Source organism: Microtus oregoni, unplaced genomic scaffold, assembly GCF_018167655.1.
Source record: "Microtus oregoni isolate MIOR12 unplaced genomic scaffold, Mior012 000040F_ref0000088, whole genome shotgun sequence".
Taxonomy (NCBI): domain Eukaryota; kingdom Metazoa; phylum Chordata; class Mammalia; order Rodentia; family Cricetidae; genus Microtus; species Microtus oregoni.
This window is the reverse complement of record NW_024543207.1, coordinates 738,882-766,226: the sequence shown is the minus strand read 5'-3', so window position 1 is coordinate 766,226 and position 27,345 is coordinate 738,882. Positions and strand designations below refer to the sequence as shown.

Below are 27,345 nucleotides of genomic sequence, written 5' to 3'. Positions count from 1 at the left end.
CTCCTGCCCTGCCAGCAAAAGAGTAGAGACGAAGGCAACCGGGTCAGGCGCAAAACGCGATGGGTAGATTAGGGGTGCAGACCCCAACCCTGCGTTCTCCTTGTTCTCGCAAGCGAGGACTTCTCGAGGGTCTCCAAGCTGGAGTGGAAAGAGTGGCCGGCACCAAGGAGGGGCCCCTATGCAGCGGTCGCGCGCTCCAGGCCAGGATCTGTGAACCGGGGGCGCGGCTGCCCCCCCCCTTCCGCCGCGCCCCGCCCTCCTCGTCATGCGGGACGCGGGCGGGGGCGCCTCAGAGTGACGCGCCCTCCTCGCGGTGCCCTTCAGCCGCCGCAGCAGCACAGAGCGCCACATGGACCCCGCCGGCCCCAGAGCGCGTTGCTGCTGATCGTCCGCCCCGGGAAGGTAACTGGCGCCCTTGATGCTGGTCCGGCCTTAACCGGCTCCCTCCTCTCGGTTTCCCAGCCCAGTCTTCCTCCCGACTCCTGGGCTTCCCTTCCCGGCTCCCCGCTTTCTAGCCCTGGGTCTCCTCCCCAGCTCCCGGGTTCCCTGGCTCTTTCTTGGTTCCACTCAGCCGCGGGATTTTCCTCAAGGTTGCTCAGTCTTGAGGGTGCTGTCCAGCGCGAGGTGCTGAAACGGCCCTCAGTTCCCTCTCCCATAGGCGTCTTTTTCTCCTTTGAGAGGTGCGCTCTGGCCTGAGGCCGCGCTCGGGCCGGGCACTTCGCCCGTCCGCAAAGCAAAGGGTGCGGCGGCCGCAAAAGAACTGGACGCCTCGGTCTTTCTCCGCAGCGTCCTAACCTCTCTGCGGCTGGCCCTGCGGAGCCCCCATCCCCCTACTCCCTGGAAACAGAAGTTTAGAAGACAATTGGCTTTGCGGCAAAAGCATCCCTGAACCCCTAGCTTCTGGGACACTATCCTTGCCTGGCATTCCTCTACAGTTCGTTGGGGTCTCATTCCGCAGAGGGAAGCCCGTGAAATACTGGATCCCCAGGGACTAGGTTCCCTGGCAGAAAAGACCCTACAAAGAGGGTTGTCCCTGCAGCTGTTGGCATTGCAGAAACACCTTCCCAAGCGCTGCTGGCACTTCAGCCCGGGCTGTACATTCTGGCTTGGGTCACCCCACTCCATGCAGAGGCAGGTGGGGGCCATATGCCCCCATTCCCACTGGAAGACTGGACCTCTGCCATCTCTCTCTCCCCAATCCAGGGCCAATTCTGCTCTGGGCCCTTTGGGGGCCTCCAGAGTCTCCCTAGAGACGGATATAGTTGATACTAGTAAGAAGCCCTAAGGACCTTTCCGGGGGGGGCAGCATTTATGGACTTATCACTCCAGTCTTTCTCCAGAGGGGCCCCTGCCCCACTGCTCCAGAACTATCAAGGAAGCTGAGCAGCCAGAACCTAGGCACCACAGTGGAGCATTGACCTTCAAACGCCCCCTGGGCTCCACCCCCCCTTGAGGAGGCTGGTGCTAGACTCCTGTAACTGGTGTCCCCAAGTTGTAAGCTGCAGTGGCAGCTAAGAGCTTCCTTCAGAAACCCCAGAAGCAGCAAGATAACTGTTGATTTGACTAGGCTCCGGACCCTGCCGTCCTGGTCTGGTTATGGGTCAAAGCCTCCCCGACAGGGTACTGGAGAAGGGCGGAAGGAGTAGATGAGGGTCTGAGGAAAGCCTGGTCAGGGTACCTGTGATCACCTGCTCTCTCTAGGAAGAGGACTCTGACCACACTTGAATGTGAAATCTGACCCCGGAGTGGCTCCTGAGGAACCAAGCCATCATCATGGAGTTCGTGATGAAACAAGCCCTGGGAGGTAGGAAGTGGGCAGGGAGGGGGACCTGGTTGGGCCACTATGGATACACAGACATGTCTCCACTGCAGTGGCACTTAAACACATTGCTGCATGACCACTCTGACCTCACACACAGCCTCTACAGATGCTCGCTTACCAACTGAACAAAACCAGGGCAGTGCCCTAGCCCAATACTTTTGAATCCCCTGGGAACTCAAGGCTTGGGATTGAAGACAAGATGTGCTGTGTAAGATGGCAATGTGCTCCCATCCCATGGTCCAGTAAAGCCCACTGGTCATACTGAGGCAAATCAAGAGCTGAGCCACATAAATCAAGGCAGATACTCCAAGGAGGCTTGTGAGCAGCCTTCACCGTGGCCGTCCGGGGAACAAAAGGTGCACCAGCATTGGGTTAGGAAACAGGATTGGGGTAATCTTAACTGTGGCATTGGCACCTATGGGCTTCACCCAGGTAAGAGATGATACTGTTCGCAAGGACAAGAAAAGATAACTGTGTAGCCAAATGTAACCAAATCCCCTTCTGCAGAGAAAATATAGCCCCTTTATATTGTTGAGTAAGGGCAGCCACTGTTTGGAGGTACTCCTGTCCCCATGTGGTCCAAAATCATCTTTGTAACCAGCAGCAATAGGACTAGAAGCTGGTAGAGAACAGTGGGCCAAGTTCTTGGCCAGGAGGCGCTAAAACAGTGAACTGAAGGTTTGCTTCCCATTTGGCCTGAATGAGCTTCAGCAGGGCAGTTTGGGCAGCTCAGGCCTGTAGACTTTGAGATCACCCTAGACGGGCCTTAAGTTTGTTCAGAGCTGCCTGCTGTGGGTGCCCCAGCAACCTTGTGTGGTGTCAATGCCAAGACTTTACCAGTTCTACTATTGGAGAATCCTTGTAGCCTGCAGGAGGACCTCTTGACTGACGTGAGTGGCAGCTGGAACGCGCTAGGCATCCTTTGCTGATATGGGGAAGGGAGGGACCTTACAGAGAGGAAGCTGGTTGGGGCCTCAGGGCTAGCAAAGAGAGAGGCCCACCCAGAGGGTGTCTTTGACTTCTCTCATACATGATGAAAAGTAGACCCCTTGTGCTTGCGGAGAGTTCATGGCAGAGGTAGACTCAGGTTGAATCTAATTATAATGATTACATCACCAGGAAAGGATTCAGGGACAAGCTAGCATCCTGCATCAGTAGCGACCTGTGTTATACCAGAGAATCCCAGGCTGCTACAGATAATTAATTAGATGGCTAATTCAGGCCCTGAGGTGGGCTTTTAAAGAAACTGAAATATCTGATTTGGCTGTCTACATAGCTGAAATTAGCTGGGTAATTGCCAGCCTGGATTCCCTCTTTGTTCTATGCCAGCCCAAAGTTTCTCCTGCACCAGCGATGGGGTGTGTTTCTTGGGGTGCTGTGGAAGCTGCCGGTGTGGGAGATAACCAGCAGACAGAGGGCTATAGGGTAGCAGCCACATACTAAGCTGAACATCATCAAAACCAAGCCATATCTGTTTTGCATTCATTCTGTGGGGATATGAATGTAGTTCCTGCAATGTTTGGTGGAGCTGGTAATAGCTTCACCAGCTCACTCTCAGTTTTGTCATGGGCCCTGAACTCCTCTCTCTCTAGTGCATGTCACCTTTGGTGTCTTAGGATGTTTGTGAGCAAAATGGAGCCAGACATAGATGGTTAGAGGAGAGGAATGAGTTCCAGATAAGGGTCAGAATGCACCAGAGACCCCAGGACACAGATCAAGCCCCAGATGTAGAGAAACGAGGTGACAGGAAAGAAAACAATATCCTAGAAAGAGATGTACAGCTCTTTCACTGGGTTGCGTCTTCTTAGGGTTGCAGGTCCAGGCATTTATGGTCTGTTGCTTCACACGACCCTAGACCAAAGAGGGGTAGGTCTGTGATCTGGCTAGATGAGGATATGGTACACACCTTCGTCATTGCCTGGCCATTCTAGGCCCATGCCTGTCAGGAGCAATAGCCCCCACTTTGAAGCCTCGTGTCCCTTTTGATGTGTTCCTAATGCCTCCTCAGAGGCAGGCCTGGGCAACAGTACGTTCTGGAGATGAGGCTCAGAGAAACCGAGACTTGTGTGTGAATGCCATGGAACCGTGAGTGATGTCCTGAAATTCACAGGCTTTCGGTTCAGAGACAAATTCACCTTGGATTGCAAAGTTCTAGATAGTTTCAGGTGTTTCCTGTAGATGCTATGTGGGTGCCTGGATTCTGCTGTGTGTGCAATTCCAGTGGCCTATTTGGGCTCAGTCAAGCCCCAGTTCTGCTGCTTGCCAGAGGTTCTCCATTCTAGTGCCACCTGTTGCATCCTCTCTGGAGACCATGATGTGATTCAGGAGCAGGACACAACCCTTGGAGCCCCTACTGCATGAGAAAAGGAAGATTTCAGGTGAAAGTCTGGCACCTTGGCTTGGGACAGGTGGACAAGTGTCCAGGATGCGATTTGTGAGGAGCTGAGCAAGCCTGGAGGGTGTTAGTGAGGAGGAGCGTGGCATGATGTGAGGAGTCAGGTGTCCTTTCCATCTTCATTCGCGGTTTTGTCTGCTGCAAATACCCAACACCTTGTCTCACCAGTACAGCTTTCTCTGTTGTTTCTCCCACCCTTCTGCATTGAGTTCCCAGACTACTGCTGGTCTTAGCTGTATGGGACACAGGTAGACACTCAGAGCTTCCCGTACAAAGAGGATAATGGGGTTGCCACTGAGCTGGGCTGCAGGTGAAGCTCTTGAAGGGTGTCTCACGATGAAGTACCAGAGACCCAGAGGAAAGCAGCTGGAGTCAGGGTGGCAGAGGATTGGGTGGCTCAGCAATGCCATTGGGACCTGGTGTTACCCTTTGTGCCCATCCACACTTATCCTACCCCTCAGTTTTAAAGTGGCTGTTGCTATTCTGGTATCACTGCTCTACCCTGGGTAGAAACTAAGCAACAGCCCTTTATCTGATTGGCAGATGTGTCTGTGGAATCCTGTGGAAGCTTTCCACTAGGCACCACTGATTGAAGCAGCTACAAAGATGAGGGCTGGTGTAGACGCACGAACTCCAGACCAGGGCAGGAATTGAATGAATAGCTCTCAGTGCTTGGCTGGGCCTTGCACTTGATGCCAGGCCTGCTAACCATGAGCCCTTCATAGATAGGATTCCCCGTTTCCTGTCTTACCCAGTAGAGCAGGCAGCTAGCAAACACTTGAGGACAAAATACCCACACTCCTGTGCACTCAGAAGACACTAGTACGGTGCACCGCAGCAGATCCAACTCGCGCCCCATGACTCTCAGTGGCGAGAAGGACACTTCAGGGAAACAGCTTCTCTCCCTAAACCTTGAAAGGCAGCTCTTTCCTTAGGAGAGGATACTCCTGGTCGATTAGACGGTGGATCAACTGAAAATGCCTTAGTCCTGACTGGGGTTGAAGAGGATGCTGAGCACTTTACCGATTGTCATTTATGTTCTGAGCCATTGGTTGGCAAGAAATCTTGGCTGGGACTCAAGGTACATTTCCCAGCCCTAATGGACACTAGTGTGCCAATGCTGCACACTGCAGAACTAGCCGTGACAGCCGTCTACTGCTGGAGGTTACTGGCATAGAAGCTTCAGAGTGACGGGCAAATTCACGCTGCCTGGTGCGGACTAGCCTAGCAAAGCCCAACCCAAGCTGGAAAGGGAATCAAGAAAGAAGAGGCAGCATTGCAGGCTCTCCCCTGGCACCTTCCCACGGGATACCCTCTTCTTTGGCTCCTTCCTGCCTACCACCATAGGGTGGGTAGAGGGGGCTAAACACCCCGCTCTGCAGAAACCCGGAGTCTGAGGTTTCCCACTATTAGCCAGGGACTTCTTGGAGAAGCCTGTGTGCCTAAAGGATCCCTGGAGGAAGGAGCTTCTGGCCGGGGGACAGGAAAGCACCCGGTTGGTCTCACCATCTCTCCAGAGCCACCCTCACCTGCTTTTGCCCCCACGTAGTTTAGTTTTCCGGTGTTATCCTCATTTATCTCCTGGATTAGGGTGAACACCACCGCTCTCTGCCTCTACGGTCCCAGGGTCTCTTGTTGCATTTTTATAGGACCAGCAGCTCAGCAGGATAAGAAGGACAGCCTATGGTTCTATGAGAAGAGAGGTGGACTCTGCAGCCAAGGGCATTTAGCTTGTGCTGAGAACTGCTACTGGGAGTTGGTGTCCAGTGCTAGGTACAGACTGAGGTCCAGACGTGGAGGACTAATCTAGTCATTCAGGCAGCTGCTGGAGCACAGGCTCCAAGGGTGGCTGGTGCCCTGCTGTCTGCAGCTGCTGCTCCTGGCCTTTGTCTCAGACTGACATTTATGAGTGGTCGCACCCAATAGAAATGTCAGGCTCTGACTGCTCAGCTGGATGGAGGCGCTCCCAGGCCCCTGCCTTGGGTCCTACCTCACTATCCCTGACCCTTGTCTCCCTCAGCAGAGAACAGCAGCACTGTCACCTCTGGTCATCTGAGGTTGTTTGGGGAGAGCACATGGCAGAGTCAGTGGACTGGATCAGTTCCGAGTGACTGGAAGAATGACTGAGCAGAGGGCCAGAATTACAATCACGTTCAAGACTGGTGGCTGGGCCATCTGTCACAGAGCCCGACTCTTTGAATTTACTAATTGGTGACTTCATCTAATCTCTGTTTCCTCTGTGTTTGTCCTTTCCCAAAAGCCAAGATCAGACAGTGTTGTCTGTCTGACACTTTGCTCCATAGGAACCGATGGCAGTACCTACAGCAGGCCTTTTCTTCCTCCCCGAAGGATCTAGCCAGTACGGCAATCGTGTGTGCTCTAGTCAGCTTATGGAACCACAAAAGGGGTTGTGCCCAGGAGCAGTCTTTGATGTCTCAGGTCCAAAATCAAGGGAAGCCCCGCAGAAACTGAGCCGGTGTGTTCATTCTGTTTAGCCCATGACATGGGGCATAGATGCTGGCTTCCACAACACAAGGCTCGGAACTGATCTGGGATGAAAACCGGCCCTGCGAGGACCTTGAATCTACTCACCAAGGCAAAGCCATAAGGAACCAATGAGACCAAAGGCCTAAATATTGTGCTTAAGTAGGTGACAAGGTCAGGGCAAAGTCCAGCTCATAGATACCTTCCCAGGACCTTTTTGCTTTCTGACTTGAAGACATTGCATGGTGGGATCAGGGACTTCAGACCAGATTTCTAAAACTCAAGAGATACCTGGGATGGATATACAGAAGCAGGAATAAGAGCAGAAAACTAATTTACTGTGATATCAAAACATTACTCATCCCCAGTAGGCTAAGGGGTAGGACTTGGAGACACAAGTCCAGCAAGCATCTTAGGCCAGAACCTTGGAGTCTTGCCTCTAGAAAGAAGTTTATTCATTGACCAGAAAGGATAAAAAGTTCTAGCTTACCAGGTTCTGAATGTGCCACCCCCTCTCCTATGTACTATAGGAGTGAAGATAGGGTGGTGATGAACGGGTATTCCCAGAAAGAAGCCAAGAGGGAAGGGGAAGGCCCATTGTGGATTGGGGCTCATCAGGAATTTCAGTGGCTGGAGACAGAGGGGCTACTTTGTGTAACATCCCTAGCTCGAGGTGGTTACTGCATGGGAAGAAACGATTGTCATGGTTTGGTTTCTGTCGCTATGATAAACACCAAGACTAAAAACAACTTACAGAGGAAAGGGTTCATTTCAGCTTACAGTTTATCTGAGGAGTGCTGTTTACTAGCTTTCTCTCCGTGGATTGCTAAGCGTGTTTTCTTATAAAACCCAGGACCATCTGTCTGCCCAGGGTTGGCACAACCTACAGTAGCTTTGATCCTTGCACGTCAATCATTAATCAGGAAAATGCCTACATAGACTTCCTTCAGCAAGTGTGATGGAAGCAGTTCCTCGGTTGAAGTTCTCTCTTCCCAGATAACTGATTCATGACAAGTTGACAAAAACTGAAACCAGCACCATGTGTTTCATCTTTACTTCAAAAACCTAATAGATAATATAAAATCATGTCAATCATCCTCTAGTTTTTGCCTAGAATTCTACTTTGATTTTTTTTCTAGTATTTACTGGATGCCATTGTCTAGCTGGGCTGGCATTCCTGTGGCTTTAGTAAAACTCCATCCAAGGACAATAACAGACATGCCAAAGTGGATGGAGGAAGAGCACCAGGCTTCAACTTACAGGCTGCTAAGGAATTCTGCGAGTGGGAGAAATAATCTTCTCCAGGGAGGAACACACCAGTTGGTTATCCAATACCAAATGGTCAGCTCTGAAAACATATGTACACATAACATTATACAGACTGAACAGATTATCTTTAGGAATACATATGTGTATACATACACATAAGCGTGTGTAACAGCAACTAATGAGAAAAGATATCTTGAATTTGAAGAGAGCAGGAAGAGGTATATGGGAGGGTATGGATGGAGGGAAGGGAAAGGAGAAATGATGTAATTATATTATAATCTCAAAGCTAAAGGAAATAATAAAAGACAACAAAACCAATAACCATATGAGTTAAAAACAAAGACAATGGAGCCAGCTCTGCTGCGGTTCAGTCAGGGCCTGTTTCCTCGGCAGTGCCAGCACCCACCACAGCAGTGTGCTGGACCTGATCTTTATCACCCTAACTTTCAGAGGTGCTTTCTTTAGGTTCATTATTTCGTTTTAAAATGGAGACTGAATCTTTTTAAAAAATCTGCTACATGCCTGGGAGGCAGAGCAGTAAGTTTGCTACAGGTGATCCTAGTCTACATAGCAAGTTCCGGTCCACTCAGGGATACAGAGAGAGACCCTGCCTCTAAAACAAGCACAGAAAAGCAAAAGTCTTCTGCAGAGCTCTGGAGCCTACATCAGGGTCAATGAGGTGGCCCAGGGGGAAGATGTGCTTACTCCTGAGACTGATGACCTGGGTTCAATCCCTGGATTACTGCATAGGCAAAGAAAACTGATTCTAAAAAATTATCCACTGATCTCCACACCCACAATATGGCATATTCTCATGTGTAGACACATACACATGCACATACACACACACACACGTGTGTGCACGCGTACATACAGGATAAATAAGTAAATAAATGTGTAAAAACAAAATAAAAAGCTGGCTGTGGCAGCACACCTTTAATCTCAGTATCTGAGACCTAGTGAGAGGCAGAAGCCAGTGGATCTCTATGAGTTTGAGGCCTGCCTGATCTACATACCAAATTCTAGGCTAGCAAGGACAACATAGTGAGATACTGTTTCAAGAAATAAATAACATTATTTAGTCCCAACTGCTTGAGCCAGAAATGATCAAGTCCTTGCCAAGGTAACTACAGGGGTTCCATGTACTTTTAAAAATATATTTTAGTAATTTTGCATATTTACAGGTACACTGCCATGTTTTCACACATGTACACAATGTATAATGGTTTCATCATGTCCAAAATCTTGCCCACTTACATCCCTGACCCCTCCCCACAAAGACAAGGTCTCTCTATGATGTAGTAGCCCAGGCTGGCTCAGTTCAGGATTCTTGTGCCTGCACTTCCCAGATGCAGGACTTCCTTGTGCATTTTCATTCTTTCTTATCTTCTGTTTTTGGGTCTTTTGAGTTAGTGTAGAGGGTTGAGCTAACATTCTATTTTCTTCGTACACAAGAGCATTTTGGTGTTCACATTTGATTTTGTGATACTTATAAATTTATTTCGTTAAACTTACTTAGTTTTGTTTTGGTTTTGTTGTTGCTGTTTTTTTTTTAAGATTTATTTATTATGTATACAGTGTTATGCCTACACGCCAGAAGAGGGCACCAGAGCTCATTATAGATGACTGTGAACCACCACAGGTTGCTGGGAACTGAACTCAGGAGCTCTGGAAGAGTAGCCAGTGCTCTTAACCTCTGAGTCATCTCTCCAGCCCCTGTTTGTTTTTTGAGACAAGGTCTCACTGTGTAGTTAGCCTTGGTTGACCTGGAACTCACTATGTAGACAAGGCTGTCTTTGAACTCACAGAGTTCTGCTTGCTTCTGCTTCTTGAGTGCTGGGATTAAAGGGGCTGGGTAATGGTTCTGAAGTGAGTGAGGGCTCTTCTTTCAGAACTATGTTACTTACTCATCTATTGCTCTAAAGAGATACCGTGACCAAGGGAGCAGGCAGAGCGCTAGAGCAGTGGCTTTTAGACATAAAGCAAAGAAAACCAGCCAACAAATCACAATCCCAAAGAACCTCTAGGTCAACAATGAGGACCCTAAGAGAGACTTACATGGATCTAATCTACATAGGAAGTAGAAAAAGGCAAGATCTCCTGAGTAAATTGGGAGCATGGGGACAATAGGGGAGGGGAGAGGGGAAGGGGAGAGGAAAGGAGGGGGACAGGGAAAAATAAAATAAAATATTTTAATGAATTTTATTTGCATATTCTCATCTTAAAATCTGAATAGACTTTGTGCAAATCACTCTAAAAAAAAAATAAAAACAAAATGCCTCTGCACAGCAAAGGAAACTATCAGCAGAGTAAAAAGACAAAATAGGAGAAAATTCTTGTCAACTATATTTTTGAAGGAAGTAAATATGTAGAGAGCATATAAGAAGCTGGGAAAATTAATCATCCTTTGGTATTTTGAGATGGTTTCCCTGTGTAGCCCAAGCTGGTCTAGAATTCTCAGTCATTCTGCCTCATTCTCCTGAGAATACCACCAAACCCAACTAAAGCAGTGTTTAGAAGGAAATTTCTGTCATGAAGCTCTACTAGAAGATAGGCTATAAATAGTTCACTTTAGCTTTTAGCATAAGAATCTAGAGAGGTAGTTCAGAGTTAAAAGTATATGCTGTGAATAAAATAGGACAATGAATAAAATGAAAAAAAATCCAAAGTTAGTTCGTTAACATCAATAACATCAACAACCAGATTGATCAGAAAAGGAAAGAAGAGACAAATGACAATGACCAGAAATGGGATGTGTGCATCTCTTCAGACATAGATAGTACAAGAACAATAGATATTATTATTGTCAACTTAGATGAAAGAACACATTTATTAAAAAACTACATTAAAGGTTATAAAGTTTAATTCTGAGCACTGCTAAAATGTTTTGTGATTGATTGATTGGATGGTGGTGGTAGCGGTGGTTTTTTGAGACAGGATTCCTCTGTGTATCCCTGACTGTCTTGGAACTCACTCTTTAGACTAGGCTGGCCTGGAACTCAGAGGTCCACTTGCCTCCAAGTGCTGAGATCAAAAGTGTGTGTCACTACCATTCATCTTAAAAGGCTTATTTTTAAAAAAAAATATTTATTTATTATGTATACAATATTCTGCCTACATGTATGCCTGCAGGTCAGAAGAGGGCACCAGACCCCATTACAGATGGTTGTGAGCCACCATGCGGTTGCTGGGAATTGAACTCAGGACCTTTGGAAGAGTAGGCAATGCCCTTAACCACTGAGCCATTTCTCCATCCCCAAAGGCTTATTTTTTTATTTTATTTTTTTTACTAATTTTACATACCAACCACAGTTCACCCTCCCTCACCTCCTCCCACTTCCCTCCTCTCTCTCCCAGCCCTCCATCCACTCCTCCCAAAAGGTGAGGCCTCCCATGGGGAGTCAACAAAGCCTGGCACATCAAGTTGAGGTAGGACCAGGCCCTTCCCCCTTGCATCAAGGTTGAGCAAGGCATCCAGCATAGGGAATGAGTTCCAAAAAGCCAGCTCATGCACCAGGGACAGATCCTGGTCCTACTGCTACAGGCTCCACAAAGAGACCAAGCCACACAACTGTCACACACATGCAGAGGGTCTAGTTCGGTCCCATGCTGGCTCCCCAGCTGCCGGTCCAGAGTAAAGGATTTTATTTATTTATTTATTTATTGGTTTTTTGAGACAGGATTTCTCTGTAGCTGTGGGGCCTGTCCTGGAACTAGATCTTGTAGACCAGGCTGGCCTCGAACTCACAGAGATCCGCCTGCCTCTGCCTCCCAAGTGCTGGGATTAAAGGCATGTGCCACCACCGCCTGCCAGATTTATATGTTCTGATAAGCCCTCATTGTACTTTAGCAGTGGGTTCAATGTGGCAGGGCACATTTGCCGTTTTTGTTGTTGTTGTTGTTTGTTTTGCCATGGTCATGTAGCAGCTACACGCGTAGTCTCTACCTTCGCCACGTGTGTAAAGCAAGATGAAGGAGGCAGGCCAGTAGTCAGACATGGTGCAAGTTCCTATTATTCTAGGCCCCCTCTAAAGGCGGTGAAAGCTATAGCTACATCAGGGACACAGGAACTGACTTGTTGTGGGGGAAAGAAACAGAATTGTTCTGGGATACACAAATACTCAGAACAGCACCTTATGACGCAGGTGCACAATGGCCACTGTGGCTCTGGGTGACATCTGTCATGATTGATGCTTTGGTGCTGGGGCATCTTTACCTTCTGCAAATGAACTCCACTGAACTGAAGCTGTGCTTTCCTATAGGTTTCCTTAGAACATGGCAGATGCCAGTTTCCCTTTGGCTGATACTACTCTGGTCCATGTGCTGGTTCCTAGTCATTTGGAAGCTGTAGTGCTCTTCCCCCCACAGTCCCATCTCTCTCTCTCTCTCTCTCTCTCTCTCTCTCTCTCTCTGTCTCTCTCCCTCCCTCTGTCTCTCTCCCTCCCTCCCTCCCTCCCTCCTGTCCCCCTCTCTCCATTCTTCCCTTCATCCTTCCCTTCATCCCTTTCCTTCAGCATGACGTCTGGCATCGCTTTTATGGTAATTTAATAAAAATAACACAGAGGATTTCCTTGTTTTTTTTTTTCCAGGAACATTCTAAATATCACGGGAATTACCTGTTTCTTGAATGTTTGAAAGATTCCATCTGTGAATTCCTAGACATTATTCTCAGCTTTTTATAATAAGTATACTTTGAGGTGTGAATTTCATTGAAGATTTCCCATGTATGAGGATAGAAAACACAATGTATTTAGTATTATTTGTTTATTACTGTGTGTGAGTGTGTTAGTGTGTGTGTGTGACGAGACCAAAGAAGGATGCGGAGTGTTCAGCTATGATTGCCACTTTATTCCTTTAAAACAGCAGCTCTCTGGAGCTGTGTCTAGAGCTGGGCTGACTTCCAGCAGGCCCGGACAATCCTCCTGTTGTCACCACCTCTCTCATGCTTTTTATTACATTAGTGCTAGGATCTAAACTCAGGTCTTCACACTACACTTGCATAGCGCCTGTGTGGTCATTTTAATTTCCTTTCTGTTTCTGCTTGATTGTTCTCTTTACTGTGGAGGACTGAGGTAGAGGCTGGGAGTTTGCAAACCAGCTGCTTTCTAGGGCCTATAGCATGACCCCATTACCTCTAGCTTCCATTCTAATATCACAACCCATCTGCTGCTAGGGAGGTCACATTTGCAAGCCTCATTGCACAGGTGATATCATTACCAGTCATGCTTTGACCAGATTGGTCCAAGCCTCATGTATGCTTTGGGAAACCTACCAGGGAGATGGAATTATAAGTAATTTAAAATTATAGTTCTCTTTCTATTGTGATAATACATATGAGTTTCACTGCTTTAATCAGTTTCAGGTGCACAAAGCAGTGTTGTTAAACACATGACACTATTGTTCAGCCATCACGTCTACTTCTGGAATGGTCTCATCTTTCCAAACTGAAATTGTCCCAGGAAAACACTTAGCTTCTTATCTATGTCTCCCAGCCCACAAACTACTTTCTACTTTCTGCTCCATGGACCTGAGTCCTCTGAGGGCTTCACAGACTGGTGCATTTCCCTCAGTATAATGTCTCCAGGTTATACGGTCTGTGTCAAAACTTCCTTCCCTTTTAAGACTGAGCAATATGTAAGGTGGGGGCAGACACATTTATTCCTTTCTCCATTCACCTGTGGACTGATTCTTGCTGCTTTGCCTCCTAGCTATTATGAATGATGCTGCTCAGACTAAAAGTGGACAAATATCTGTTTGAATTCGTGTTTTCAGCATTTTTATGTACGTACTCAGAATTACTGGATCATATGGTAATTCTGTATTTGATCTTTCTATTACTTATGTGTTTTGCCTACAAGTGCATGTGTGTGTGTGTAGTATATGTAGATAGATAGATAGATAGATAGATAGATAGATAGATAGATAGATATAGATAGATAGATAGATAGATGTGTGTGTATGTGTGTTCAACATCCTTGGAGACCAGAAGAGAGCACTGGATACAATGGAACTGGAGTTACAGGCAGTTGTGAGCTGCCATGTGGGCGCCAGGAACCCAGGTCCTCTGCAAGAGCAACCAGTGTTCCCAAGTATTAAGCTATCTCTTCAGGCCCAATGCTTGGCCTTTTGAGGACCAACCAAACTGTCTTCCACAGGCTGGACCACTACACATTCCCAGCCAAGGTTCCACTTTCCCCCACATCTTTACCAATACTTCTGTTTTCTGTCTTTTGTAATACCTGTCCTAATGTATGGTGCGAGGTATCTCAGTATAGTGGAAACTGGCATTTGGTGGATCTTAGTGAACATCCCCAGAGCTTCCCAGGTGATGGAGGAAGGTCATTGGCTAATAAAGGCACTGCCCTGGCCCATTTTATTGGTTAGAGGATAGGTGGGAGGAGTAAACAGAACCAATAAAATGGGCCAGGGCAGTGCCTTTATTAGCCAATGACCTTCCTCCATCACCCAGGGTTGAGGATTAACAGGAGGATGACATACAGCCTCTGGTAATTTTTGATCCTCAAAGAACTGTGAGATCATGGGTATCTTTGCCCATCAGGTTTTTGGTTTTGGGGTGTGTGTGTGATTTTTCAAGACAGGGTTTCTCTGTGTAACTTTGACTGGCCTGGAACTCACTTTGTAAACCAGGCTGGCCTCAAACTCACAGATATTCTCCTGTCTCTGCTTCCTAAATGCTGGGATTAAAGACATGCACCTCTATGCCTGGCTACCCACCAGGTTTTTTTTCTTTTCTTCCCAAAAACTGAGTCTGTGATGAACTTTTCTTCACATAGTGGACCTATTATACTGCATAATAGGCAGTATAATAATATAGAGGAGGTTGAGGCAGCCTCTCAACCTCCTCTAGGATATGATGGTCCTCTCCTAGGTCTTCCACATCTGCAAGTGCACTATAACTCCAGATGTTCCCCAGTTATATGGCCATATGCCCAAGACATCCCTTATCTCTAGCCTTGTGTTGGGATAGTGGATATCTGTAGGCCCATGTCCCAACAAAGGACCATTTATGACAGATGACGGGAGTAAGAGGGCTAGGTAGGAGGATGTGCATAACAATGTCTGACCACTTTCCCAAGCTTCTGCCACTAACCCCCTTTCTCCAAGAACTAACTGTGCACCGTCCCCAGGAGTGGACATGATGACATTTAAAACATCTACAACATGACCACCTTCTGTTGTTACTTTATTGGCCTCCTTCTTGCTTTGCTTTGCTTTGCTTTGGTCCAGGGTCTCATATAGCTCAGGTTGGCCTCAAACTTGCTATTTAGTTAAGATTGGCCTTGAATTCATGAAACTCCAGCTACACCTCTCAAGTTTTAAGATTTCAGGTATGCTTTACTGTTTCAGGCTTTGTATTTTCATTTTTCAGACATTCATTCTGTCATAAGAACCTTAAATATATCAAGAATTTTAAGATACCCCAAAGTTTAAGTCAGAGATTCAATCCAGGCAGCATACAGTTGCATACCACAATGGTGTCACCATCTTCACAGTAAGCTTGTCCAGCAGGGAGCTGGTATGTCTTTAAAAAAATTTTTTAAGCATGGGCTGGAGAGATGGCTCAGCGGTTAAGAGCGCTGGCTGCTCTTCCAGAGGACCCAGGTTCAATTCCTAGCACCTACATGGCATCTCACAACAGTCTGTAACTCCAGTTTCTGGGGAATCTGACACCTTTACAGACATACATGCAGGAAAAACATGGATGCACATGAAATAAAAATAAATTTTAAAAAACCCTTAAGATTCTATAGATTTCTTTGTAAAATGCAGTTTGTTTCCATAATTGTAAATGCAAGTTCTCGGTACGTGTGTTCAACTGGCATGGATAGTTTGGGGGCAAAACTATATTGAGTTTAGGTAAAATGTCATCCCCTGCTATCCTTCTATGCAGTTAGTTCTGGTCAGTTTTTGCTAGAACATCCTGAGAGTTTTAGACAGAAGATGGCACCAACAGCAAGAGAAGTGGAGAGACAGAGAGTGCTGTGTCTTAAGATGCCATACTCACTATTATTTACTTTTCTCGTGAAACTGGGCCTCCAAAGCTGAACAGCAATGCACCTGTCACACTTTATTGTAATAGAAGTATGTTCTCTTTCATTGCAGTTCTGATTCTCTCTATAGATCCTCTCTCCCAATATCACATTGGATCTTTTTTTTTTTTTTTAACTTTTCAAGTCAGGGTTTCTCTGTGTAGCCATGGCTGTTCTGGAACTCACTCTGTAGACCAGGCTAGCCCCAAACTCAGAGATCCACCTGTCTCTGCCTACTGAGTGCTGAGACTAAAGGTGTGTGCCAGCGTTACCTGGGTAGGATTAATTTTTTTTATTTCTTAGAATGATTATGAAGCCCCTCCACTTTGATTTTCCTTCTTTGTGATTAAGGTTATAATTATTCATCCAGAACAGCTTTAGTCATAGACTTTATTTTTAGACATATAGTCTGTTAGATTAGGTTAATCAAATCATGGGGTGAAGATTTGGGGAAATGAAGATCCCTTTGTCTGCACTGAAACTGTCCAGACTTTCCCTGCAGCTTCTGGGGGATGAGCTGATGCCCTGTGCAAACACGACCAGGTGCGTGCATGGTCTTGTGATTCCCTAAAAGCCAGAGAACAGCTGTAGGGTGTCTGCTTTCCGCTGTTTTCGAGCTTTTTATGCCTTCAGTTTAATATCTGCTTCAGTTGAAAGGCAAACTGTTTCTAATATTTGAACCTCTGGGGCTATAACCTCTGCAATTTGGTCTTCTGTTTAGAACTTGTAGTTTGATTAGATCAGGATCAAGAAACATGGTCTCTACCACCTCTAGTTTTAGTCTTTTGAGATTGAATACTCATTAGAGTTGTGGTGTCTCTGGTGTTTAGAAAGTACAAATACTAGTCCTACAGGAATTGGTCAACCAGCTTCCATAGGTCTAAGATTGTTGCCATCCCCAGAGAATCCCAAAGCTGCCTTCTCATTATAGATCAGTCAACACTTAAATTTACTTAAATAAAAATCATATAATTCTTTTCTGGCTTTTTACACTCAGCACCAAAGAGTCGAGCTTCTTTCAATCTATTGGGCGCGTCAACCAATGGCCTACTTCTTTTCATTGCTGAGCAGTATTTATCCCCCACATGCACGTTCCGTGGTTCACTTGCCCATTTGCCTGCTGATGGCCAGAGAAGTTATTTTGTTTTACTATTACAAACAAAACTGCTATAACTTTTGTCCCAGATTCATGTGAACTTAAGTTTTATCTCTGTTGGATAAATACTTGGGACTATACTTTTTGAATCACATTATAGGTGTGTTTAACACTGTAAGAAACTAAGCCAGGCAGGGGTGGAACACGCCTTTAATCCCAGCACTCAGGAGGCAGAGGCAGGTGGATCTTTGGGAGTTCAAGGCCAGCCTGGTCTACAAGAGCTAGTTCCAGGACAGGCTCCAACGCTACAGAGAAACCCTGTCTCGAAAAACCAAAACGAAACAAAACCCCTAATAGTTCCATGGCAGAGTGCTTGTCTAGCATGTGAGGTACTAAGTTCAATTCCAAGCACTGGGGGAAAAAGGCAGAGAAAGAACAAGCTGACGTCGACCCACTGTCCCCCAATTCCTGTATCATCTGTATCCCACCAGTATGTGTTGCTGTTTGCACATCTTATCCAGCACTTGTATAGCCATTCTCTACTTGTTGGTGACTTAATCTTGAATTCCTGTGACCAAGCATTATTTCTATCAGCCAATCACACATTTCTACATATTTGCCACATGTATAAGTTTCTTGGTAAAAGATCTGTTAAGACATTTTTCATCCATGTATGTGAGTGCACACATTCATTTGTCATTATGGGTTTGTGAATGTCACTGTGTGCATGCACCACAGGCTGGGGTCACCCTGCCTTCCAGAGCTTCCTCCACAGTCTGAAGGCTCAGAATTCCTGTAACAGATGTAGATCTTCCTTCAGAGCCCAGAGCCAGCCCAAGCAGAAATCCCTGGCATATAGGGAGATTCAGGGAAGGCACACAGATCTGTAGTAGCACATAGCTGGCAGTCAGTAAAATGGAGATTGCAGTCTATGTGAAGAGTGGGGTGCAGGCCAGGCCTTAAATAGGCAGCCACAAGCCACACTGCCCCCACAGTCACACTCCAGCCACAGTTCATCTTCTCTAGGACAGTGGTTCTCAGCCTTCCTATAGCTCTGGTCCTTCAGTGCCTAACAGTTCCCATGCTATGCTGATCCCCAACCATAAAATCTTCATTACTACTTCATAACTAATTTTGGTGTTATGAACTGTAATATAAATATCGGTGTTTTCTGATAGTCTTAGTGACCCCTGTGAAAGGGTCGTTCGACCTGCCCCTAAAGGGGTTGTGAATCACTGGTTGAGAATCACTGCTCTAGGAATAGACATAGACACCGGATTCAGTTATCTCTGCTTTAGAATGCCAGCACCTTTTCAGAGGGAGAAATAATTATGGGTTTCTCTCACTTAAGTGTAAATTAGCTTGTTCTAGTAGAGAATAAAATTTACATGAAGGCAGTCAGGATTGCAAGGTTTGTCCTTGCCTGCCCCAACACCTGCCAGAGACAGCAGTGCTAGAGGCAGCGAGAATCCAGTGAGTTACCTGGAAAACCACTGAAAGATTTCTTCACGACCCAACAACTTCCCTTGAGTCACTGACCCAGCATCTCCTTTGTAAGTTTCTAGATGCAGCTGAGAACTAACCAAGAAGCTCATAACTTTCAATAAGATTCAAGATCTGTTCTGTCAGAAAATGTCTGTTTCAAGTTGGGTCTCTGTCTTCACCCTGACAGCAACGATGTGTCCTCAGTTTCTCCACACCCTATCACCTGTGGTAGAGTTTCAGGCAATCAAAACATCCAAGGACATCATGCAGAGGAGAGAGGACGTCTGGCTTTGCTCTTGCTTGTCATGGTAATAGGGTTGCAGGTACTCCAGAGACACAAAAACTAGGGAACCAGCACCCACGCTGAGATCTTGTGGGGCTTAGTGCCCCATCCTGGGTGACATGATGTCTGGGTGCAGTGGGCTTAGGATTGCTCATTGGGTCAAGCTTTAGTATGTAATTACAGCCTCTGTCCTCTGGGCTAAACTGTAAGGCATTTGGGGTGGTTTCTGTAGGGCCTGTGACTCAGGAGCTCATGAGAAGATTGGTGCCTAGCATAGGGGCAATTATTGGTGCTAAAGACAGGCAGTCCCTGCAGCCTGGGTCATGGGTGCGTGCCTGGTGCCTACTTTAGTGACCAGTATTGTCCACCAGACATCTGTTCCCTAACTGTTCATCATCCATGTATCTGCACATCTGGATTTTCCTTCCACCACCTTCCAGAGCCAAATCCTCTGCCCAGCACAAGCCTCAGGGATGACATGTGCCTCTTAGAAGCACATGGATGAGCAGACACATCAGTGCATCTAGGCACACATATGCAGTAACATGTTCACCAATAAAAAGATACACAGATAAGCATATGAACATGCAACTACAACACAACTACTTGCACATATATCTGCAAGTATGCGCACAGCCAGAACACCCACTGCTTCCCACAAGGGATGGGCACCACTGGACCCATGCCCGGCAGAAGGGACTGGGAACGCTGAATGCTACTGCCTGACCTCTGCCTTTGTTCCTAGGGGCCACCAAGGACATGGGGAAGATGCTTGGTGGTGATGAGGAGAAGGACCCTGATGCTGCCAAGAAGGAGGAGGAACGGCAGGAGGCACTGCGGCAGGCAGAGGAGGAGCGCAAGGCAAAGTATGCAAAGATGGAGGCGGAACGTGAGGTCATGCGGCAGGGCATCCGAGACAAGGTGAGCAACGGATAGGTGCGGATAGGTGCGGGGACGTAAAAAGCCGAAGGGTCCTGAAGCACCCGTGCCACTACAAGACCGTAGGCTAGCTGGGAACTAAGCTGGAGACTTAAAAACACATAGACAGAGAGAGACACCCTGGACACGGGTCATCCTGGATACAAGAATGCCAAACTTTATTGCGCTCAGGGGCAGCTTATATAAGGATCGTTAGCCACGGCCAGCTCTCAGGATCTTTCGGCTGCTGGCTCATCAGGCTCAGAGCAGCTGCAAGCACAGCCAGATATCACACCACTCACAAAGACTTTGACCTCTCAGTATTTTTAAAAAAAGGACTCAAGGAAGACCCTACAGGGTACCTTCTCCACTTTTCTGTTTTCATACATTTTCCTGGAAATTGTGGAGAAATTCATTCTTCAGAACATCAGTTCTCAATCTGTCAGTCCTGACCCTTTGAGGATAGAATGACCCTTTCACAGAGGTCACCCAAGACCATCAGAAAACACAGATATTTACATTGTGATGTATAACAGTAGCAAGATTATTTCTGAAGTAGCAATTAAAATAATTTTATGGTTAGGGATGGGAGGATCACCACAATGTGAGGGATTGTATGAAAGGGTTGCAGCATTAGGAAGGCTGAGAACCACTACTTCAGAAAGTTTCAACAGCCTGTGCCAGACTAATTATGAAGAAGAAATGGAGAACATTCAAATGAACCCCATGGGAAGGATAGGCCCAAGGGTAAAGTTGTAGGGCCCCATCCGACCTCAGCCTGTACTGGACAGGGTGGTACAGAGCTGCCATGCTCCCGACACCCTCCTGCTGCTGGACCACTGCTTGGCCACCCCAAACTCTAATAGTTCTTTTCTTGTTGTTTTGTTTTGTTTTGTTTTTGAGACAGGGTTTCTCTGTAGCTTTGGGGCCTGTCCTGGAACTAGCTCTTTTAGACCAGGCTGGCCTCGAACTCACAGAGATCTGTCTGCCTCTGCCTCCAAGTGCTGGAATTAAAGGTGTGTGCCACCACTGCCCGGCTACCTGATAGTTCTGACTCTTGGGCCTTTGTTGCTGCTGCTCCACCTTCCCAGCTCCCACAGGAGTAAATTCTGCCTGTTGGGTATGACATTTTAGCCCTCACTGGGCAGCCCCTGCTCCTCACTAGAACTGGATCCCCGACCTTCCCTCGACTGTGTCTCTCTGGTCAGGGATTGATAGGTTGAATGGTGTTGCAAGGCTTTGCAGTGATGGGGGAGGGGAAGAGACTGAGAATGGGGACAATTTTCATATCCATATGATGTGAGGCCCCAGTAATCCATTCAGAAAACTGGACATGGCCATTTGGGAGTGTCTCAAGAGGTGGGGTGTTTCCTAGAGAAGGATCCGTGTCCATTAGGAAGTCATCTAAGCAGGTACTTGATTTGCATACCTACCATCCAACTTCTATTTCCACAGCATCCAAATCTGCACACACACCTTCAGGTTTGCATATGTACCACCCGATTGGCGCCTGCTTTCAGCCACCCACAGTGAACCGTTTGTCGAGCCAGAACCTTCCTCCTGGTAAAGAGACAAGGCCCAGGTGTAGAGCTGGCATGTTTGAGGCCCCAAGCTTCTGTACTCAGACTCTTTCATCTGTATGATGAGGAAGGGTGTGCGGTGAATACCAGCTAGAGTCGTTGGCTCTTACCACTGACAGCCGCTAGAGGCTTCTTCTAAACAATGTTCTTAGGTCTTCTGTTGACCCCCTAACCCAGTCCCCAGTCTTCACCTGGCTCTGGAAGCTCCCCAGCGTGTGCCTTCTAATTAACCTGACTGATACCTCCTGTGGTCCTGTCCTTGGGTACCTGACGTAATGAATACCTGGCTGGGGTTAGCCTGGCATTTATCATTGGAGTCCAGAAGACCAGAACAGACCACACAAGTGGAGTCTGGTTCTGGGATGTGGCCCGGATGGCATTCTCGAGCAGAATAACCATGACTTTCCCTGAGATAGAGCTCAAAGTGGCTTCAGAACGACCTTGAATCTCAGCGGAAGGACTTGCTTTCAGGTAATTATCACATACTTGTCTCCAAATGTAGCCGTAGGCAGCTCAGACTCTCAGATTGCCCATGGACCCCACCTGGCTTATCCTTCTGCTCTTCCCCTGGCTGGAAGCTGCTCTGGCCTGACCCAGTTTCTGGAGACATCTCTCCTGGCTCACACACACACTACCCCACAGAACACTGAGCCACGTGTTCCTCTTCTGTACCACAGGGACTCTGCCTGTATGGGTAAGGTTTTCCCAGAAGGTGACCTGCAGTGGGACCAGTGCCAGGCTGAAGATGGGGGTGGCCCCCGTGTTTGCCTTTCATGCCAGCTGACACCCATCACTTCTCTGTCTGGTACTGGAAGGCACCAGGGAAAATGACATTCACTGCCGTGCTTTTTCACCTGGTCAACAAAACTATTCTCAGTTCTGTTAAGGGATGGAGGGATCACCAAAGAAGCAGAAATGAGCCCCATTTGTTTTTTATTAGGGACACTTGTCTCCTCTGGTCTTGACTGAATTTGACCGTTGCCTCCTCCACCAGGAGAGAATAAAAGTGGCTTTAGCAGAGGATGAGCACCCAGGCAAATCCCCATCTGGAAACAGATCACATCATTTCTTTGGATAGGGGCTGGTAGTGAAATAAGTCAGGAGTGTCTGTGTTCCCTTATAAGCAGGAGAAACAAAGTTATGAGTTTGTAGAGTTTGCATGCTTTCAGGCTTCCAGGAAGGGTGGTCCACCGTAAAAGGGGCTGGAAACGGAGCCAGGATTAGTGCTATGTCGGTGGGTGGGTGGGTGGGTGGGTGGGTGGGGTCCCAGGATAGACTCCAGCAGGGAGCCCTAGCGAGCAGCCCCTTCTTACCTCTGTGATCTTTCGCACCTCTTTTATTTTTTGTTTTTGTTTTTAAATCATTATATAATATATTAGATGCCATTATAAACAAAGTGTGTTTTGTGATTTTCCCCACCCTCCTTCTTCAGTTCCTCCCTTGTAGCATCCCCAAATTATTGTTTTTTATATTTATTTTTATTGTTTATAATTACGTGTAGGATCGTGCGTCTACACTGTAGGTGTGTGCACATGAGTGCAGGTACCTGAAGGGGCAGAGGTTTCAAGTTCCTTAGAGCTGAAGTTACAGACACTGGTGCTGGGAACCAAAACCCAAGTCCCAGTCTAAAAGAACAGCAAGTCTGGTAACTGCTGATTCACCTCTCCAGCCACCCCCAGACCTTTTTTCTCTTTCCAATCCCATGTGTCCTCCAGGCACCTCTTAGTTGTCCCATTTTCTGTATGGTTTTCCAAAACCTGAGCGGGATCAGTTCTGGAGCCCTGGTGAATAGGATGGGCCTGGGACGCAGCTGGAGGCTTCCCCAGCTGTGAGAACCACCTGGTTGGTTTCTCCGTGTAAGAAGGACCTAGCCTCTCTGTGTATTGCATCAGTGCCACCCAGGCTGGGTACAGGGGAGGGGAGTATGCAAGCCCTGCTTGATTACCCTTTCCTTCACAGTATGGCATCAAGAAGAAGGAGGAGCGTGAGGCTGAGGCCCAGGCAGCCATGGAAGCCAACTCAGAAGGCAGTCTGACTCGACCCAAGAAGGCCATCCCTCCAGGCTGTGGGGACGAGCCGGAAGAGGAGGACGAAAGCATCCTGGACACTGTCATCAAGTACCTGCCTGGGCCACTGCAGGACATGTTCAAAAAGTAATGATCCTGCCTCAGCGCCAGGAGCCCCGCCCACTGTACAGACCCCCTCGGAGCCCCCTCCCCCCACAAGGGATGTTGGGAGCAGATGCAGCCCCCCCTGCAAAAATAAGCCATAGTCCTAGATCTATCCCGCCCATGTCCCCCTCGCGCCTCGGGAGCCTCTGGCCAACCCTCCCCGCACTGCCATCATTGGCCCCACCAGGCAAGGGTGTGACCCTCAGGCCCCTGTGCTGTGCATCCTTGCCTTTGGGTGGTTGGACCCCTCCTTACTGATCTTGAGTTCACCATTCCCACTGAGCCTGCCCAAGGTCAGGCCCCGAGGGCCAGCCCTGACCACCCCTGGGGTGCCATCCCTCCGTGGGTGGCCACCAGTCAGGGCCTAAACTCAGGAGCACAGCCATAGTGGGGTGGGACTTGGGGAATGAGCCGTGGGTGCCTGGGGCCCCAGCCCTTCCCTGAGCCCATGGCCCCAGTTTCTGGACTTGTTGGACCTGCTGGACCATTAGCTCTGTCTTCCTGTTTGTGTGCTACCACCCTAGTCTTCACCGGCGGCCCTCGCACATTTTGTCCAGCTGTCTCTTTCTCTGTCGCTCGGCAAGGTTTGGCTTCTTAAGAATGCCACAGCCAGGGGGAACAAAGCAATAGATTGGACGTGGGTGGGTCTCAGACATGCTTTGAGTCCCTCGATATCCTTTGTGATGCACACTTCCCAGAGTCCCATCTCTCCCTGACCCCATCTCTCCCTGGTGGCCTCCTGTTCTCTTCATGGAGGGCAGGCAGTCTTCTAGGGAACTCCTGGCTTTACCACCACACACCTACCTTCAAAATGCCCCACTTCCTAAGAGCCCAGGGCTCTGGGGATCCGTGTGCAGAACAGATAGAGGGCCACGGGAGCAGGTGTCCCACCCTCTCCACTATTCCTCCTTTGAAGGGCTGACAGTGGCCCGCACATGCAAACTCCTGGGCTCGGACTGTGGTATTCTCTTCTGTGTGTGGCCCAAGGGCAATAAGACTCAGCTACTCCCCTATGCCCAGCCAGCAGCCTTTGTTCTTCATATTCGTTTAATTTACATCATAATATGTTGAATCTCAGGTAAATGAGGTCTGTATTTGATAAGTTTTATCTTGACAGAAAGGCCAGCCTGGTCTTCCCGACCCTTCCTGTTCACATTAAAACTGCATTAAGTGTCCACGAGTTTTGGGCCAGGTGTGTGGCTTGGCATTGACCTTCATGACCTTACATAGCTCTTTAGAGAAGCCATAACAACTAGACTGCAATACTAATCAGAACGCCCTCTGCCCAAAGAGATGAAGCATGCTCGGCCCACAATATCCTGCTCACCTGGGCCACTCTCTGCATCTCTGGCTGGTTTGATTGAAAAGCCAGCTCTGAGCAGATGGCCTTCTCTTGAGTTAACCCTGCATCCTGTTCTTAGCGCATGGGGCACAGGGCCGCCGCGCTTAGTATAGCCTATGTGTTACCTGTCTGTCTGTCCTTGTACCTGCACCTCCTGCATGTCAGAGGCCTCACATGTTCTCTCTGAGGGAATCACAGCCAATAAACAGTGATTTCACACCGTGTGACTCTTCCTTCTTGGGTTTCCATTCTCCCTGGGGGAGGGGAGGCTTCCCTCACATTGGGGACAAATACAGAGTGTCTCCTAGGTCCTGACTCAGATTTACTGCTCCAACTTATTCTCCAGAGGGCAAAGCTGTCCCTTCAGAACCCCAGTGCCCAGGGTGAGCCCCCAATTTACACAATGTTCCTTCCTCACAGTTCTGCCAGGCACTGGTAAATCCAGACTACAATGCTTCCCAGGCCTGGACCCACTAGAATTTCCATAGTTCTGTTCCCCTGCCCAGCCCAGGGTGATGTCCCTATACCCTGGGCACACCTTTTGAGATCACTGTCAACTCTGCTGAACAGTTGGAAGTGCTCACAGCACCTGCTAGCTCTCTGTCCTGCCATATTTTATCAGACTCTAGTCCATCTACCTCATTCTGTGGGTCTGCAATCCCAATTTGCCCCATGCTTAGCCCAACCCGAGATGCCTGTCCTAAAAGAGCCCTTGTTCATCTCTCTTTTGGGGCATCCCTCTTCTAGGAGACAGCAATGGTGGAAATTCCAACCAGCAAAACCTGCCAGTCTGAGCAGAAAGGCTACATGTATCTCACTCTCACTTGCTGGGGTGGGTGGAGGTGAAGAGAAAAGTGGGAAATGGGGATGATTTAGGTGATTCTCCTGTTCTCCAAGTACAGGAGAAGTATCTCTCACGTCCCTCATGACTATGGAGGAAGAAATCCACCCCAAGCCCTACCACCTCCTCCAGGCACATCCCAGCTGCTGGGGCAGCAGCTACTTCTTTTTCCTGGAGGTGTACCTAAGACCCTGATCTCTGAGTCTAGGCTCTGGAGCTTTGCAGAATGCTGTCACCCAGAATGGATACTCTTCCTATTAGTCACCTACCTGTCATCTGGTGCTCCACCTCACAGTTGTCTGTGATTCCACCTTGGGCCTAAACAATGATCTGAATGTTTTAGCTGATGGAGAACTTAATTAGTTGGTCACCCAAAGATTGATGGGTTAGATCCTGACAGATTATGTTATATTATCTTCTAGGCCTGGAACAACTGAGGTCCCTTCTCTCTCTCTCTCTCTCTTTTTTTAATTTTATTTATTATGTATACAGTGTTCTGCCTGCATGTGTACCTGCACCCCAGAAGAGGGCACCAGATCTCATCACAGATGGTTGTGAGCCACCATGTGGTTGCTGGGAATTGAACTCATGACCTCTGGAAGAACAGTCAGTGCTCTTAACCACTGAGCCATCTCTCCAGCCCAGGTCCCTTCTCTTGTAGTTGTGTGTGTGATGGGAGACGTGTTGAATAGACACTGTAATTAGTGATTTCTGCTTGGAGGAAAATGGGTATGCAGTTACAGGAACTGGAACTGCTATTCATGAGTGTTGTGGTTACTGTCAGGAGTGACACATAGAGATCAAGAGGATGGGAGGCAGGAGTCATGTGGGCACTCTCCATGCAAGTGCTTGTGTATGCACGGAGTGTGTGTATTCCAAGTTAAGGGATAGGCACCAGGGCTAGGGAAAAGTTGTCCTGAAGCTGTAGGACATGATGTTCCTACAAAACCCCCACCTGCCAGCCTAACCCCAGACACTGGAGGTGGACCTTCTGGATGCTGACTTATCCTGAACACTTTTGGCTGATTTTCTCTCCAGGCTCTGGTTACAGCTTTTCTCTGGCATCTGTAGGCAGCTAGCCCCGGCAGCCAGCAGATATATATCTGTTCTGACTTGTGCTCCACTCTCTAAGACCAAGAGGCAGAGCTGTTTCCAATCACAAGCTTTCTGATCATCAAGGCATTCCAGAAAACTAAAAACACCTGCAATTAAGGACCATTTTGTCTCTCCCTGCTAATCCGCAGCTAGACAAATCCTGTTGTCCAACGTGAAACCAGCAGGGCCAAGGACTCCTGGGTCTGCGCCACCTGTCCACACTGTTGGACACTGGCTGCTCTCAGGACTTCAGTGCTGAAAGAGGGCCAGGGCAGAGGGGCAACGGGACAACATGCCAGGTCTCCTGTAGGTGTGAAGGAGGGGTACCCATAACCAAGTCCAGTTCAAACCGGCCACTGGTGGAAGGGTGCAAGGTGCAGAGAGTGGGACTCAGCATGCAGTGTGGGAATCACAGAAGAGGCTTGATCCAATCACCGCGCTCCACTGAGGGGCGCCACGATTGGTTCCAAGATGATCACATGCAGATCCTGCCCAATCAAAACTAGAAAGCCG

At 47.9% G+C, this 27,345-nt stretch overlaps 1 protein-coding gene across 1 annotated transcript; it reads left to right on the top strand.

The window, feature by feature from the left end:
* The first annotated feature begins 267 nt into the window (after positions 1-267).
* On the top strand, positions 268-25,113 carry Cplx1 (complexin 1). The gene is made up of 4 exons (XM_041632224.1): positions 268-402; positions 1,702-1,804; positions 19,631-19,806; positions 23,343-25,113. The coding sequence occupies exons 2-4, from the start codon at positions 1,774-1,776 to the stop codon at positions 23,538-23,540; spliced, it is 405 nt and encodes a 134-aa protein (XP_041488158.1). The 5' UTR covers positions 268-402; positions 1,702-1,773; the 3' UTR covers positions 23,541-25,113.
* Positions 25,114-27,345: the final 2,232 nt, after the last annotated feature.

Coding starts and splice junctions, on each gene's coding strand:
- Cplx1 (XM_041632224.1), top strand. CDS start 1,774: ATGGAGTTCGTGATGAAACAAGCCCTGGGAG. Junction 1,805..19,630: donor GATGAAACAAGCCCTGGGAG/GTAGGAAGTGGG, acceptor CTTTGTTCCTAG/GGGCCACCAAGGACATGGGG. Junction 19,807..23,342: donor GGCAGGGCATCCGAGACAAG/GTGAGCAACGGA, acceptor TTTCCTTCACAG/TATGGCATCAAGAAGAAGGA.